Consider the following 14,239-nt stretch of genomic DNA (forward strand, 5'->3'; position numbering starts at 1 on the left):
ACTGTAGCAGATAGAGTAAAGGTCCGACTTTTCTTCAAGGCAGGGCCTGTTGCAGTAACTAGGAATTATTTTTTTGTTGTCATAGCACAGGTAGTTTCTCTTGTTCTAAACTTTAAAAATGAAAGTTTTCTTGTGTTTTATATCACCAAGAGAATCGTCATAGGAAATGCTTGTGTTCAGAGTAGTATTTCTTGGGCTAGCCTTCTTTAGGTCTTTTTGTAGGTTTCTTCCAAGCCTGAATAATGACTACAGGGGAGATGGGAGAGAGATTTTAAGAAACAAATTAAGATGCCCACTATTTGGAACTCTTGATGACATTTTGAAATGTATACTAAATAAACATTGAAAATTTTAAATTGGACAATTGAAATGTTAGTCTACTAGTATAATTTAGAAATCATGTGAAGAGATGATAGGGCATTTTATTTTATTAGACGAGTTGAAAAGGAAATGAATATATCATTTTTTGTGAAGTATGGAGTATTGAAAAATAAAAATCAGTGTACTAATTACTACATAGCAGTGATATTTCTGTTAGTACAGATTTTTGGCTTTGGTGGAGGGAGGCATACATTCTCTACTGAAACTGTTCATTCTTTGCTACTGTAGTGCAAGAGGCTCTAGCAAGTATGTGATCAAATAGAAAAACAGTCGGCTGGCCAGATTGGGTCTATGGCTATAGTTTGTTGGCCTGTTCTAAGATATAAAGTCCCTTTGGTCTATGGCATCATATGACTTTTGAATCTGAATAATTTAGAAAAATGGCTTGACCTCTTAAGGGAAAAGAGAATTAATTAATGTTTTGGGAAAGTCTATCTTCAATTTTCTATAGCTGAACATTTCCCCCTTGTTGTCATGTTGCCTATCTCTTGCAGATAATAAAGTTTTATAAAAATCATTTCATTATTTTAGTGATTACACATTTGTTTTAAAACTTTTTCTGTGAGTTGATTTCCTAGAATGTCAGTTTTATGGGTTTTGCTTCCTATTGCAGCTTTGAAATTAAGCCAAGAATATTTCTCAGCCCATAAAACATTTTCACTGTGCTATTCTCTGGCTAGCTCTCAATGATCTGTGGAAATAAAGGGCAAGGCAGAATGGGTAATGGGATTCCAAAGAATTCCCTTCGCCTCATCTTCCACATTATTTACAGCCACTGTTTCCTCCTACAACAAATAGCAAACTGGACAAGTGTGAGTTCACCACTTTGTTTAGAACTGTCCTATTGGGGGGTATCAATAATGAGTTTCTGAATAGTGTTATTTTTATTAAAAATAATGAATTAAATAACTTTGCTTAGGAACTACCTAATACCATCACAGAATCATAGAATTCTGAAGCTAGAAGGATTTATATAATACCTAATATAACTTCCTCATTTATAGGTGCCAATGATTATGAAGTTATTAAGAGGACAGTGATAACTTTATCCTCTTATCTCAGCTTTCTAGAACGGTGTCTTCCAAAGAAGCACTACACATTCATTTTTTAAATAAGACAATGATGGTGCAGAGAACCTAAAGATTGGGTTCACCAAGCTGGTTGTTCTCAGAATCTCAGTTCACCATGTTTTAATGTTGTTTTAAAAAAGTTAAACACTGGGACTATCTTGGGGAATTTTGTGGCCTGCATTTATGTGAATAGAAGCATCATTGTGTTCATTATAAAGAAGCATTTGTAAACTTTGGAATACATTTACTTGTCAAAAGGGCTCCGAAAAGAATAAATAAAGTACTACGTAATGGTTTTTCCCAAAAAATATTGTAGATCATAGGCCTTTGGGATATAATTAGGTTTACATGAAGTCATGTGGGTGTGGCCCTCCTGGTGGGATTAGTGCCCTTTAAGAAGAAATACCAGAGAGCTTGCTTTATATTTCTCTCTGCCATGTGAGGGCACAGCAAGAAGGCAGTCATCTACAAGCCAGAAACAGAACTCTCACCAAAACTCAACCATGATGGCATACTGATCTTGGACTTCTAGCCTCCAAAACTATGAGAAAATAAATGTCTGTTGTTTAAGCCCCTAGTCTGTATTTTGTTACGGCAGTCTGAGCTAACTAATACACATCCCCTCTAAAATACTGGTGTTAGTATTCTGTTTGTTATTCATTTATTTTTCATCATTATATACTTCCTGGGTGTTCTTTTCTTCTTCCATCTTTCCAGGTACCATCTCTATAGCAAGACTTCAAGTGATATATTTCTACCTCAGAACACTTTCTTTTATGTTTAATTTTCAAGATGTCCCACAGGCACTTCAAACTCAACATGTTTACAGTTAAAGTTCTTTTCCCCCAATGACCCCATGGATACTTTGGTTTTTCAGCCTTATTGATCGTGTCTCCTTAATATTTCTCATATATATCCACTTCTTTTCTTTTTGTTGAAAGTATTACAGATTTCCCCTATCCATTTATTTTTAAATAAGCAAATTTTTCTTCCCATATTTTTAATATTTGACAGTTGTGTAGCATGTCATTATTGGAGAGAAATGAACATTGTTGATAATGAACATGGTTGATGATAGAGAAAAAAAATTATTTGAATAGAGTTAGTTTAGGGATATGATAATTCAATAAGTAATGGATTCTGAAGTACGCATTTTATATTTTGAAACAATTTTTTTCGTTAGAGAATATACAATATGTTTAAAATAATGGAGTATTTGGAGATAGGTAAACAGATTTTTAAAACTGTTTTTTAATATCAGTTCTTCAGGTGCTGGGAATGTAGCTGACCGTGTTTTGGCTCAGCTCCTTACGGAAATGGATGGCATTGAACAGTTAAAGGATGTGACCATTTTGGCAGCTACTAACCGCCCAGATAGGATAGACAAGGTAAGAAAGAAGGCTGTATGGGTGTTTTAAATTCAAGAACTGGATCATTTAATTGTTTTTTATGTCAAATTACTTCCTAGTCAGTTTTTCATTTAGAGAATACTGAAAGCTTTTAAAAAAATATTTAAAAAATTGATTTCAGAGAGCAAGAGAGGGGAGAGAGAGATAAAAACATCAATGATGAGAGAGAATCATTGATTGGCTGCCTCCTGCATGTCCCCCGCTGGGGATCAAGCCCACAACTTGGGCCTGTGCCGTGATTGGGAACGGAACCTCGACCTGGTTCATAGGTCAACATGATACCAGCTGGCTGAAAGCTTTTAAACTAAAGGAAATGAAGAGGACAGAGAAAAGGTTGTGTTATTATTGCTTATGGTTTTCATATTAATAGAACCCCTTGAATTTCTCCTACTCCATGGTTATAGCAAACTTTCAGTATATTTCCCTCGAGAATTAAAGTTCTGTGATTCTCTTGTTTATTTCATCTGATAGTTTTTGAGAAGTTTTTAGTATCCATTCATATTAAGATAAATTTCTGGCTATTTGTACTAGACTCAAGTTATTATTAACAACTTTTTAGAAGTCCTGGCCTAACCACTGATTTCATAATAATTAGAATAAAAATGACAATGGATTTTACTTCTGTAATGAATCCATTACTTAGCCTGTAGTGTTAAGCTTATATAGGTGCAAAATTAACCCTTTCAAGCTATTGCTATCCCTCCCCTCCAGGTCATAGTTTAAAGTAGGATCCAACTAAATTTTAAGTGACTTAACATATACTAAATGTGTAATTTTTAAAATAAGGATTTAAATTCAGGGTAATAATTTACTCCTAGAGCTTGAACCAATTTTTCCTTTTTTTTTTTGTTAACATGACTTTATGAGCTCCTCCCATCCTGTGCACGTGTACACAGACTTTCAGTTATAAAAATGAGGTTTAAAAAATGATCCTTTTGAAGATATAAAAGGAGGTTTTATGTGGAAAGAAAGCCTTCCTTTCGTTTACTTAGGTATTTTGCTATGTGACAAAGACTCTTTAGTTGTTACAGGTAAGAAAGCTTTAGACCTGAATAAATCATTCTTTTTCTGATGCAGTGTTTTATAAGAAGCCAGGTGAGTTCTGAGCATTTGTGGGATCTGGGTCAGGGCCCAGCCTTCTCAGTCCTATGAAAAGGTAGGACTGTATGTGACCAAGGGTTATAGAAAGTGTTGAAAGAGCCCATAAAGATGACCTCCTCCCACCTTTTGATTTCACAAATAAAGGTGCTAAATCCAGAAAAATCATTGTTTTCCTATTTAGACTACACTGTATTTTTAGGATATTTGCCTCCTGATGACTTCATGGCTGATGAGTTCTAAAATTTATTGGGTTTCCTTCTCTGTAATGCTTAATCTAATAGTGGTTTTCTTTGGTTCCTTAATATTATATGTCCTCAGTGTTAAATACATTTCTTGAAGTTGGAAGTTAAGTTCCAAATAAACTTCTCTAGGTTCCTCTAAAGTTGTATGACTCAACCTGGTTAGTGCTTGTGTTAGTTCTCTTCCTATATAACAGATCACCTCAAATTGAATAGCTTCCCATACCACCCATGTATTAGGGCAGTGGTCGGCAAACTCATTAGTCAACAGAGCCAAATATCAACAGGACAACGATGGAAATTTCTTTTGAGGGCCAATTTTTTTTTTTTAACTTAAATTTCTTCTAACACCATTTCTTCAAAATAGACTCTCCCAGGCCATGATATTTTGTGGAAGAGCCACACTCAAGGGGCCAAAGAGCTGCATGTGGCTCGTGAGCCACAGTTTGTATCTATAGGTAGGTCAAAATCTGGACATGGCATGACAGGGCTGTCTGCTCAGGGAATCACTACAGGCCAAAAACGAGGTGTTGGCTGGACTACATTCTACATTCAGGAGCTGGTGGTACCCTTCTAAACGCACATGGTTGTGTGATTGAAGGTGTAGGGACTGAATTTATTTACTGGGTCAGTTGGGAGCCACTCTCAACTCCTGGAGACCACCTACGTGTTCCCTTCCATCTTCAAAGAAAGCAGTGGGGAAAATCCATATCTTATCCCTCTCATGGTTTAAATTTCCATTGTCAGGAAAAGCCACCTCTTTTAAAATATCACCTGGTCAGGTTAGTCCCCATTTCTCTCATTTCCCCCCCTCCCCAGGGAAAATCTCTCCACTTCCAAGTCAACTGATTTAGGACGACCTTAATTGTATTTGCAAAAGCTCTCCACAGTAGTACCTAGATTAGTATTTGAATGACTGGGAGAAGGTGGGTCCACCAAAGGGTTGTGGTTGGCTGTACTAGAATTCTTCCTACCACAGTGCTCTTCAGCTTCTTCCCCAACCCCCACTACCTAATTTCTCTTCTAGGCACTAAGAGCAAATTTTAACTCTCAGAGACCAGCTTATCCTTACCTGTCATAAGACTGGTGACAAACTAGCTCCTTTGAATTGTCCTTGTTCTGTGGAATCTGCTTTCCTTTCTCAGTTTGCAGCATTTCTCTGCCTTGCCTTGTCCAGAGATATGTCTTCAAATTATACATGTAACTCTCTTAAAGTAGAAAAGGAATAAAACAATCAAAATTCCTTTTTGAAAGGGTACAGTTTTTCATGTTCTTCATATGCGTAATACTTTGTCTTTTCTTTAAGACAGTGGAATTGTGATTTATATAATGTTTTGTTTATATTTCTCTCTCTAAGAGTTAAATTGAACATCAATTGTGTGTTTTGTAGTAAAGTATAAGTTATCCTAAATTTTATCTATACTTGGTACAAAAGACCTTGAGAAATTTTAAGATAAACTTAGAGATGAGAAATTATTCTTGGGCCACCCTAAGGTTTGAGGCCTTTCTTCAGGCTCATCTTAGAATTAAGTCAAAATCCCCAAAGTAGATGACTTACATTCTCTTTAGGATACTTTATCGTGGATATTTTGGATCTCTTGGAGAAAATGCTTAACCAGATTTTGAGCAGGAGTTTTCTCAAAGTGTGAAATTGAAGGAATGGAAGTGGATCCTTTTTTTTTTTTTTTTTTTTTTTTTTTTTTTTACATTTTAGATTTTTTTTGCATTGTGTTTGTGTTTCTTAACTGCTAATAATATTTGCCTCAGGTAGCAGATAGTGTTTCATTAATAGCAACTCATAAGTAACAGTCTTCAATATCACAGGCTTTGAGAAATTGAAATTAAAATTTGGGAAATATCTTACCCAAATTCTAGTCATATTTTTGATCTTTTACAAAAATGTTACCTTTAGTACATCTAACTCTCTGAAATAAATATTTTCAGAGCCATTATTTTTACACATACTATTAACATTTCTTGATTAAATAATCTTTGCTTCAAGAGGCTTCAAAGAAAACTGCAAACATATATGTGTATTTGTGTGTATGAATGTGTCTATTTGCATGTACATATACATAATAAGCATACATCATATATATACACACACATACATACATACTTTGATTAGTTTTTTACATTATCCTCACCTGAATATATGTTTATTTATTTGAGAGAAAGAGAGAAACATTGTTCAGTTGCCTCCTGTACACAGCTCTACCGGGGATTGTACCTGCAACCTAGGTAAGTTCCTTGACTGGGAATGGAACCTGCAACCTTTTGGTGATGGGATGATGCTCCAACCATCCAAGCCACTCAGGCAGGGAATACTTTGACTAGTTTCTAAAACTTAGAAGTCCATGTTTTTTTAACCAGTTAATTTTGGATGGGCACATTTAACCAGGATGTTGAAAGCATATGCTATGAAGATATAGACATTTTCAAAAAGAAGCTAAAGATCTTTAATTAACTTTAATTTTTGAAAAATTATAATGTTTACTTTATAATAGATGAAAATAAATTATTGGCAGCAAAACATAAAATTGGTAAATAGGAAAAAGTAGCTCAGTTCATCAAATGATATGATATGCTTTCAAGTGCAGCTTTGAATGTAGTTCATTGAAACATGATGTAAATGTTCTGCATCTATTCTGTACTTGTGCAAAGTAACAACTTTAAATAATTAGAAGTTTTTATAAAAATATTTTAATCCTTTTCTATTTCAGGTAGAATTTCATATTTGTGTGGAATATGACTTTTTCTTAACTGTACTTTTGAAACTACTCAAATGATATAGGGTATGTCAAAAGTCTGCTTCCTTTCCAGACTTTTTCCTTTGAAGAAAATTATAGAGCATTTCTGTATTATGTAATCTATACTAATAACCTATACTAATAAAAGGGTAATATGCTAATTAGACTGGGTCGACATGAAATCTTCCGGTTGTTCAATCCTCCTTCTGGACAAAGGCACGGTGGCAGGGGCTGAAGCAGAGGTGGTTGGGGCCAATCGGGTCGGCATGGGAGGGCAGTTAGGGGCGATCAGGCCGGCAGGGGAGGGTGGTTGTGGTCAATCAGGCCAGCAGGCAGAGGCAGTTGGGGCTATCAGACCAGCAGGCAGGGGGATTAGAGGTGATCAGGCAGGCAGGAGTTAGGGGTGATTAGGCAGGCAGGTAGGTGAGCGGTTAGGAGCCAGAAGTCCCACTGCTAGACATCCCCCGAGGGGTCCCAGAATGGAGAGAGTGCGGGCTAGGCTGAGGAACGACTCTCCCCCCGCCCCTCCCAGGTCTTGCATGAATTTTGTGCATCGGGCCTCTAGTAGTACAAAAAATAAAAAGAGATTCAGCACATGTGAAATTAGAACATGGTGTCCAAAATGTGCCCTGAATGTTATTAGAAACAAAACAGTCTTAGAGACAATTTAAAAAACAAAACAAAAAACAACAACAAAACAATTTTCTATTAAACGAAAGAATAGACATAGTTTTCACCACCTGTCTTGTCTGGAGGAAACTACAGTAGGAAGAGAAACAGGCAACAGAAGAACTAAATTAAATGTCATGGGCTGGACTACCACCAACCCGGATACCATCCCCAACCCGGACACTAACTCCAGTCCCAACACCACCCCAACCCCAACACCACCCCCAACCCGGGCATCACCCCCAGCCCTGACACCACCCCCAGCTCCGATACCAACCCCAACCTGGACACCACCCGCAACCCCGAAGATAAAAAAAAAATTAAAAAAATGTCATGGGCTGATGCTGAAAGGCAGAGATTTGTTTTTAGCCTAAAACTGGAAAGGGGGAAAAAGGGCCAAACTTGTGTCAAAGAAATAATACATTTAGTCCTAACTTTGGCTACGTTTAATTAAAGTGTTTGGCCCTGTAAATTACCTAGCATACTTTATAATTCTGTTACCTGTTAACCCATAACCTCTATGTCATGATGATCTTAAGTTAGTATATTAGAACAGGAAGAATTCCTGGATTGTCAGAGGAATGAAATTGATACTACAATGTGACCCATATGTTGTGCATAGTTATTGTCTTTTTTGGACAATATTTCAGTTTCATGTAGTCTGGGGAAACTAAAGTTAGAGTTTCTTGGGAATTATGGTGATTCAGCAAAGGAATTGAGACACAGCACAAGAATCACATTATTTTGCTTCCTATTGGGTTGTATTTACATATCAAACCCATTAGCTGTGCTGTGATCTCTAGTAGTATCTTAAAGTCTCTGCAGACCTCTTACTCATACAGATGAGTGAAAAGAATTTGCAGCCTTAAGTGTCCATGTTGCATGAGAATGACAGGAATTGAAGGGCAGATGAAGATTAATGAGATTATGTGATGTCAAGTAGACATATTGTCTTTAGATTGATGATGGTCTGGATTTCCTCAGCATCAGGAGACTTTAGAACAGCAAACAACTAAATTGTTATTGATGCCCAAATAATAGTTAAGTGTCCAAACTCTAGGAGTTTATATTGTTCTATGTTAGGCTGTTACTGTTGGCCCCTGTAGAAGAGTATAGTATTCAATCCATGACATTTCATGCTTTTGTGTTGAATATTAAAGAAAAATGGTCATGTCATCTTTTCTAGGTGTTAAACAGCCTCAAAATAGTTTAATTTCATTAATATTTTTAAATTGAGGCCTTTTGGTCACTTTTAGTACTTATGCCTAGTATATAATAGGCTCTTAGTGATTATTGTAAAAGTATGATCCTTAATTTATAAACCTACTTTTCTCATATTAGTAAGTTTGTAGAATTTTAAATATCATGCTCTAAACTGTCTATGGAAACAGTTGCTCATTTGAGGAAAATTTTGGAAGTTATGTAGAGGTCTTGAATAATTCAGGGTTCAGAATTATTTTCAAACTTAGTATATTTAAGACATGGAAGTAATAAACTGGCATTAATTTTCCTTTCATTTTTTTCTGAAAGAAGAAATGTCCTCGATGAGTTCAATATGATACAATATTTTTATTTCTTAAATATTGCAAATTAAAAGTTGGTTTTATAGATATCTTTGTAACATGGAAACATTTAATTAGCATATTTAGACATGTCAGCAAATGAGAAGCTAAATACATGTAGCTTCCAATTTTAAAATGAATCTATTCCAAAAATTCCTACAGAAAGACTGTTACAAATATGTTTGTGAATAATTTTTCCCTTTACCATTTCTAGTTATAAGTTAAAAGTCCTTCTAACATTGCCTTTCTCAACTAAATAAGACTGAAAAACAAACTGCTTGCCCTAACAGACATAAAAATTGTAAGTGAATATAAATTTTTTATTTCCTGTAAGTATTTAAGGAAAGGATACTTATTAATTTTTAATAGTGTTTATTAAAATGACTTGGAGAGCCTTTAGAGGTAAAGGGTGAGCTGCAGTGTGGTCAGACCTGGGAGGCTGCCTTCAAGGTCATCTTCCAATTTCAGCTTTACCATCATTTTTCAGTACTCTCCAAAGTAATTTTACTCTATCTTCTATGGCAGCAGCTGGAAAGATTGTATCTTCGGGGAGGGGGTTTAGGAGAGAGGAGGAAAGTGAATCAAAGGTTTTATGCGTCTATGGATTCTTTCTTATTTCAATGTTGATAAGATAAAGATTGTGTATCCGAAGGGTCAGCAAACTGGTCTGTGGGCCAGATTCAGCTCACCACCTGTTTTTGTATACCCTGTAATCAAAGAGTGGTTTTTACATATTTAAATGGTTGAAAAAATTCAAAAGAAGAATAGTATTTTATGACATGTGAAAATTATAAGAAATTCACATTTTAATCCCTTTAAATAAAGCTCTGTTGGAATACAGCCACGCTGTTTTGTTAATGCCTATGACTGCATTTACACTGCTCTAGTAGAATGGTTACAGTGGAGACTTGTGGCCTGTAAAGCCTAAATGATTCACAAGTTGGACCTTGACAGAAAAAGTTTACTGACCTTGTTTAGTAAAGTCTCTAATGTATGTTGTTTGTACATGAGCTACATTTCTAAAGATTGTTTAAATATATTTATTGCATAACTTTTCTAAAGATAAATGAGTCAATAATATAATGCTCAGCCAAAAATACACCCACATTAGTAGGAAAACTGCATTAATTTGTTGTCCTTTTGAGTATGTTTCAACACTTCTTGAAAGTTCTTTTAATATTTGATAATTGAAAATACATTTTCTAGGACTAAATAATTATTCTTTTCAAATCTAGTAATGCAGTTTATTATATGAATAATATAAATATTCATGGCACCCAAATCTTAAAGTTACATTGGTTTTTGTTTTATGTAATTGTAGGTCGAATGTCCCTTTGAGTATTTGTCATCATTGAGATTTAAGTTAAAATTTTGCATTTAATTATTTCTTTGGTAAATAATATTTGATGGTATCAGTATGCATATACATTTAGTCTTATGTTAGAGAAAGAACAATAACAAAATATAAGGAAATGTATTGCCTTTGGTAACCAAGTTTGAAACTACTTTTTTTAAGACTGGAGAGAACTTAAAAGGCTCGATAGTCTAGTTACCCTTCTGGTGCCTTGACCCCGTTATACAGTTCCTACCCATCCTTTCTCCATCCTTTGCTTATTTACCCACACGGATGGGGAACCTATTAACCATGAAATAGACTACTTCATCTATCTCTCAGACTCTTAGGAGGTTCTTTATTCCACTGAAGCAGCAGCTGTTTGTCTCCCTATAGCTTCTATACAACAGCCTGATTTTATTCCAAGATACTATAAAAAAACAGTGTTTAATCCCTCTTCTATATGGTTCTTCCTTATTTTTGAAAACTGTTTATGTGACTTATCTTTACATTCTTCCTTTCCCACCAGTTTTTTCTTCTTGAATAATTCAGGGTTCAGAATTATTATTCTGATGTCAAATTTAACTCCATGTGATACTCTTATTCCATTATTAGCATTCTTAATCTTTTTTTTCTTTTCTTCCTGAACTATTGTCCATTTGTTTCTTTCTCTGAAATTGTGGCATCCACAAATGTATTCCATGATAGGTTATGGTCTGACTAGCAAAGAGCTTAGTGAGGCGCATCATGCCTTTAATCTCAGTGCTGTGCTTCTGCTATTCACAGGCGTCTTCAAACTACGGCCCGCCAGGTTTTTTGGGCAGTGAGTCTGATCCGGCCCGCCAGGTTTTTTGGGCAGTGAGCGCAGCCGAGGTGTTACAGTAGGAATTAGTAGTTCATATAGTCCGGCCCTCCAGCTCTCTGAGGGACCGTGATCTGGCCCCCACTTTAAAAAGTTTGAGCACCCCTGTTGCATTGCAGGGCTGTGTTAGTTTTTTTGCCAGCTGCCTCACACTAGAGGCTGCTATTGAATTCAAAGTCACCAAGAACAAAACAGAAGCAAAACTAAGAAGTCAAAATCTTTCCTCAGTTTTTTTTGCTAAGCAATGACTTCCCTGCCTTGGGCCTGTGTTATTAATTTAAGTCTTAGAAGTTGAACCACGTCAATCACATCTAGAAGTTTTCCTTCAAATTTAGAATCTCCTAGCTTCTCCTACTTTCATAAGCTTCTCAAATATTTATTTTCTTGAGTTCAGATGGTTTCCCAATAGCATTCATGGCAGCAGCTGCAAGGGTTTCAGGCTTTGGGAATAGAAGAATTAATTCTTTAAAATATTTTATTAATTTTTTTTTTTTACAGAGAGGAAGGGAGATGGATAGAGAGTTAGAAACATGTATGAGAGAGAAACGTCGATCAGCTGCCTCTTGCGCACCTCCTACTAGGGATGATTCCGTAACCAAGGTACATGCCCTTGACTAGAATCAAACCTGGGACCTTTTCAGTCCACAGGCTGATGCTCTATCCACTGAGCCAAACCAGTTAGGCAATAATTCTTATGAAATTCATTTTATTAGACTTGATAGATCTTTCTAATTTGTCAACTGTGGGATCCTGTTTCTGCCATTTTCTATGTGTCTCTTATATGCATAGATAGCAGAGGCATTATGTAATTTAAAAACGAATGAGAATTTGTGTAGCTTTCTGACTTTTGAAGAAAAAAAAGTTTAATAAATATAGTCTAGGATCTCCAATTGAGGTGAGCTTCATGGAACATATAATTGGCACAGAGATAGGGATATTTTTGAAGAGTTACCAAAGAGAGCCCTGAAGAAAAATGGATGATTAGATTGTTTTTGGAGGAAGACCAGTTGAAAGTGGAATTTATCTTAAGAATACATATTTGAGTAAAGAAATGCTTTCTCTTTTCTCCGATGGAAGTAGATAAGATATTCCATTCCATGAACTTTAGATAAACTTCTTAACTCTAAGGCTTTATATACTGTTATAGTGTATTCAACATTATTCTGGTTTAAAATTTATAGATATTTAAAACATTTTCTTTAACTTTAAAGAAAATGGGGGCTGACATATAGTTAATTTCCTCATCATTTGCCTCCACTTTTTTATTTATAGCTGCAACTTCATGAATTTGTGATACTAGAAGTATTACATTGTATGAGGAGTTGTGTAATTTTCATCTTTGAACATTGTGTTTTGAACAAAACCGTTTGCATACCTTAGCATTCAGCTGAGTTTTCAGAGTGTGCATAGCATTGGAGAGGGCTTTTGCATGATGTAAGCAGCATATTTGGCGAAATGAGTCAGGAGGACAGTGAGATTGGCCCCCCGGGACAGATGGTAAAATGATAATGACTAGAATGTTACATGCAAAATGTGATAGAAAAGCCTGATATTGACAGTGAGAAGCTGGCAAGGGAGGAAATGAGACAGAGAGATAAGTGCAGGGTAGTGGTTTTGATTCTAGCTTTCTTTTAACCCTGTGTTCTTTGAAGTTATTTAGCCTCTTTGTGCCTCGGTTTCTGTACCTGTCAAAAATATAGTAGGTAATCCCTGATATATCATTTTTATGCTATAATCTTTTTAAAATTTTTATTGATTACAGAGAAAGGAAGGGAAAGGGAGAGCTAGAAATATCAACAATGAGAGAGAATCATTGATCAGCTGCCTTCTGCACAACCCTTACTGGGGATTGAGCCTGAAATCTGGACCTATGCCCTGACTTGCATAAAAATATGACCTCCTGTTTCATGGGTTGATGCTCAACCAACTGAGCCACATTGGCCATGACAATCTCCCCCCCCCCCCTTTTTTTGTGTGCCAGAGACACATAATAGAAGCTCTAATTGCTGCATAAAATGATGCAATTTACTAAACATTTCTGAGTTTTGTTTTGTTTTAAGCTTTTTTTTTTTTTTTTTTTTTTTTTTTTAGGTATTACCTTTTCAAACTTTCTTGTTACATGTAAAGTTTCTTTCCTCAAACAGGTTATAAAGCAAGCATATATTATTATCCAGGTGTGCAAAAATTGATTTTTAACCACTTGATTGTCAGTAAAGGGTTGGGGGAAGCCATAAGTCAGCCTTAAGGCTATTGTTGTGTAATAAAAACCTTGGTTGACACTTGAAGAACACTTAAATTTTTCACTGAAAATTTATTACTCTTTGAAAAAGGAAAACCTGTTGAGCTGCATATTTTCCCCTTTCACAGATGTCTGATTAGCCTATAATATTTTGGTCTCTATAATATGCTGTTTTAATAAACCTCAGTGAACGTGAAAATAATTTTGAGTTAGAGCAAAAACGTCTAGCTTTATGATGATTTGAAGGTAATTCCCTTCAAAAACTTTTGGAATTTCATTTTACATTTGAAAAGCTTCTTACCTTATATTGTTAATGCTCCTAGATTCCTGTACTGCTTAGTGTAGCCAAGAACTAAATTTGAAGGCATGTATTGAATATTTTAAAGTCATTAGTAGAATGAGTAATTTGATTATTTTTAAAGTACATAGAGATAAAGAGTATTAATAATGTGCTATTATTATGCCTGGCATTATATTCTGTGTGTGTGTGTGTGTGTGTGTGTGTGTGTATGTGTGTGTGTTGAACGGGTGTGTTTAAAATATGCATCAGAGTAGATTTGGAAAAAATGAATCTTGGGTCTTATACTCTCCAGCTTCTAACATCTGTGTTCTTTACTTGACAAT

At 35.5% G+C, this 14,239-nt stretch overlaps 1 protein-coding gene across 5 annotated transcripts in view; it reads left to right on the forward strand.

Moving 5' to 3' along the window:
• Positions 1-14,239, forward strand: part of SPATA5 (spermatogenesis associated 5) — a 203,044-nt gene that overhangs the window by 72,739 nt on the left and 116,066 nt on the right. For all 5 annotated transcript variants that reach the window (XR_004985562.2, XR_006740678.1, XM_045576591.1 and 2 more), the window contains one exon: positions 2,713-2,839. Coding sequence is in view for 3 of the 5 variants with exons in the window: in XM_045576591.1 (XP_045432547.1) it covers positions 2,713-2,839 (127 nt within the window). In the remaining 2 variants the exon portion in view is untranslated. The remainder of the gene's footprint in view (positions 1-2,712; positions 2,840-14,239) is intronic.

The sequence above is a fragment of the Pipistrellus kuhlii genome, unplaced genomic scaffold (assembly GCF_014108245.1).
Source record: "Pipistrellus kuhlii isolate mPipKuh1 unplaced genomic scaffold, mPipKuh1.p scaffold_m20_p_8, whole genome shotgun sequence".
In the NCBI taxonomy this organism is placed as follows: Eukaryota; Metazoa; Chordata; class Mammalia; order Chiroptera; family Vespertilionidae; genus Pipistrellus; species Pipistrellus kuhlii.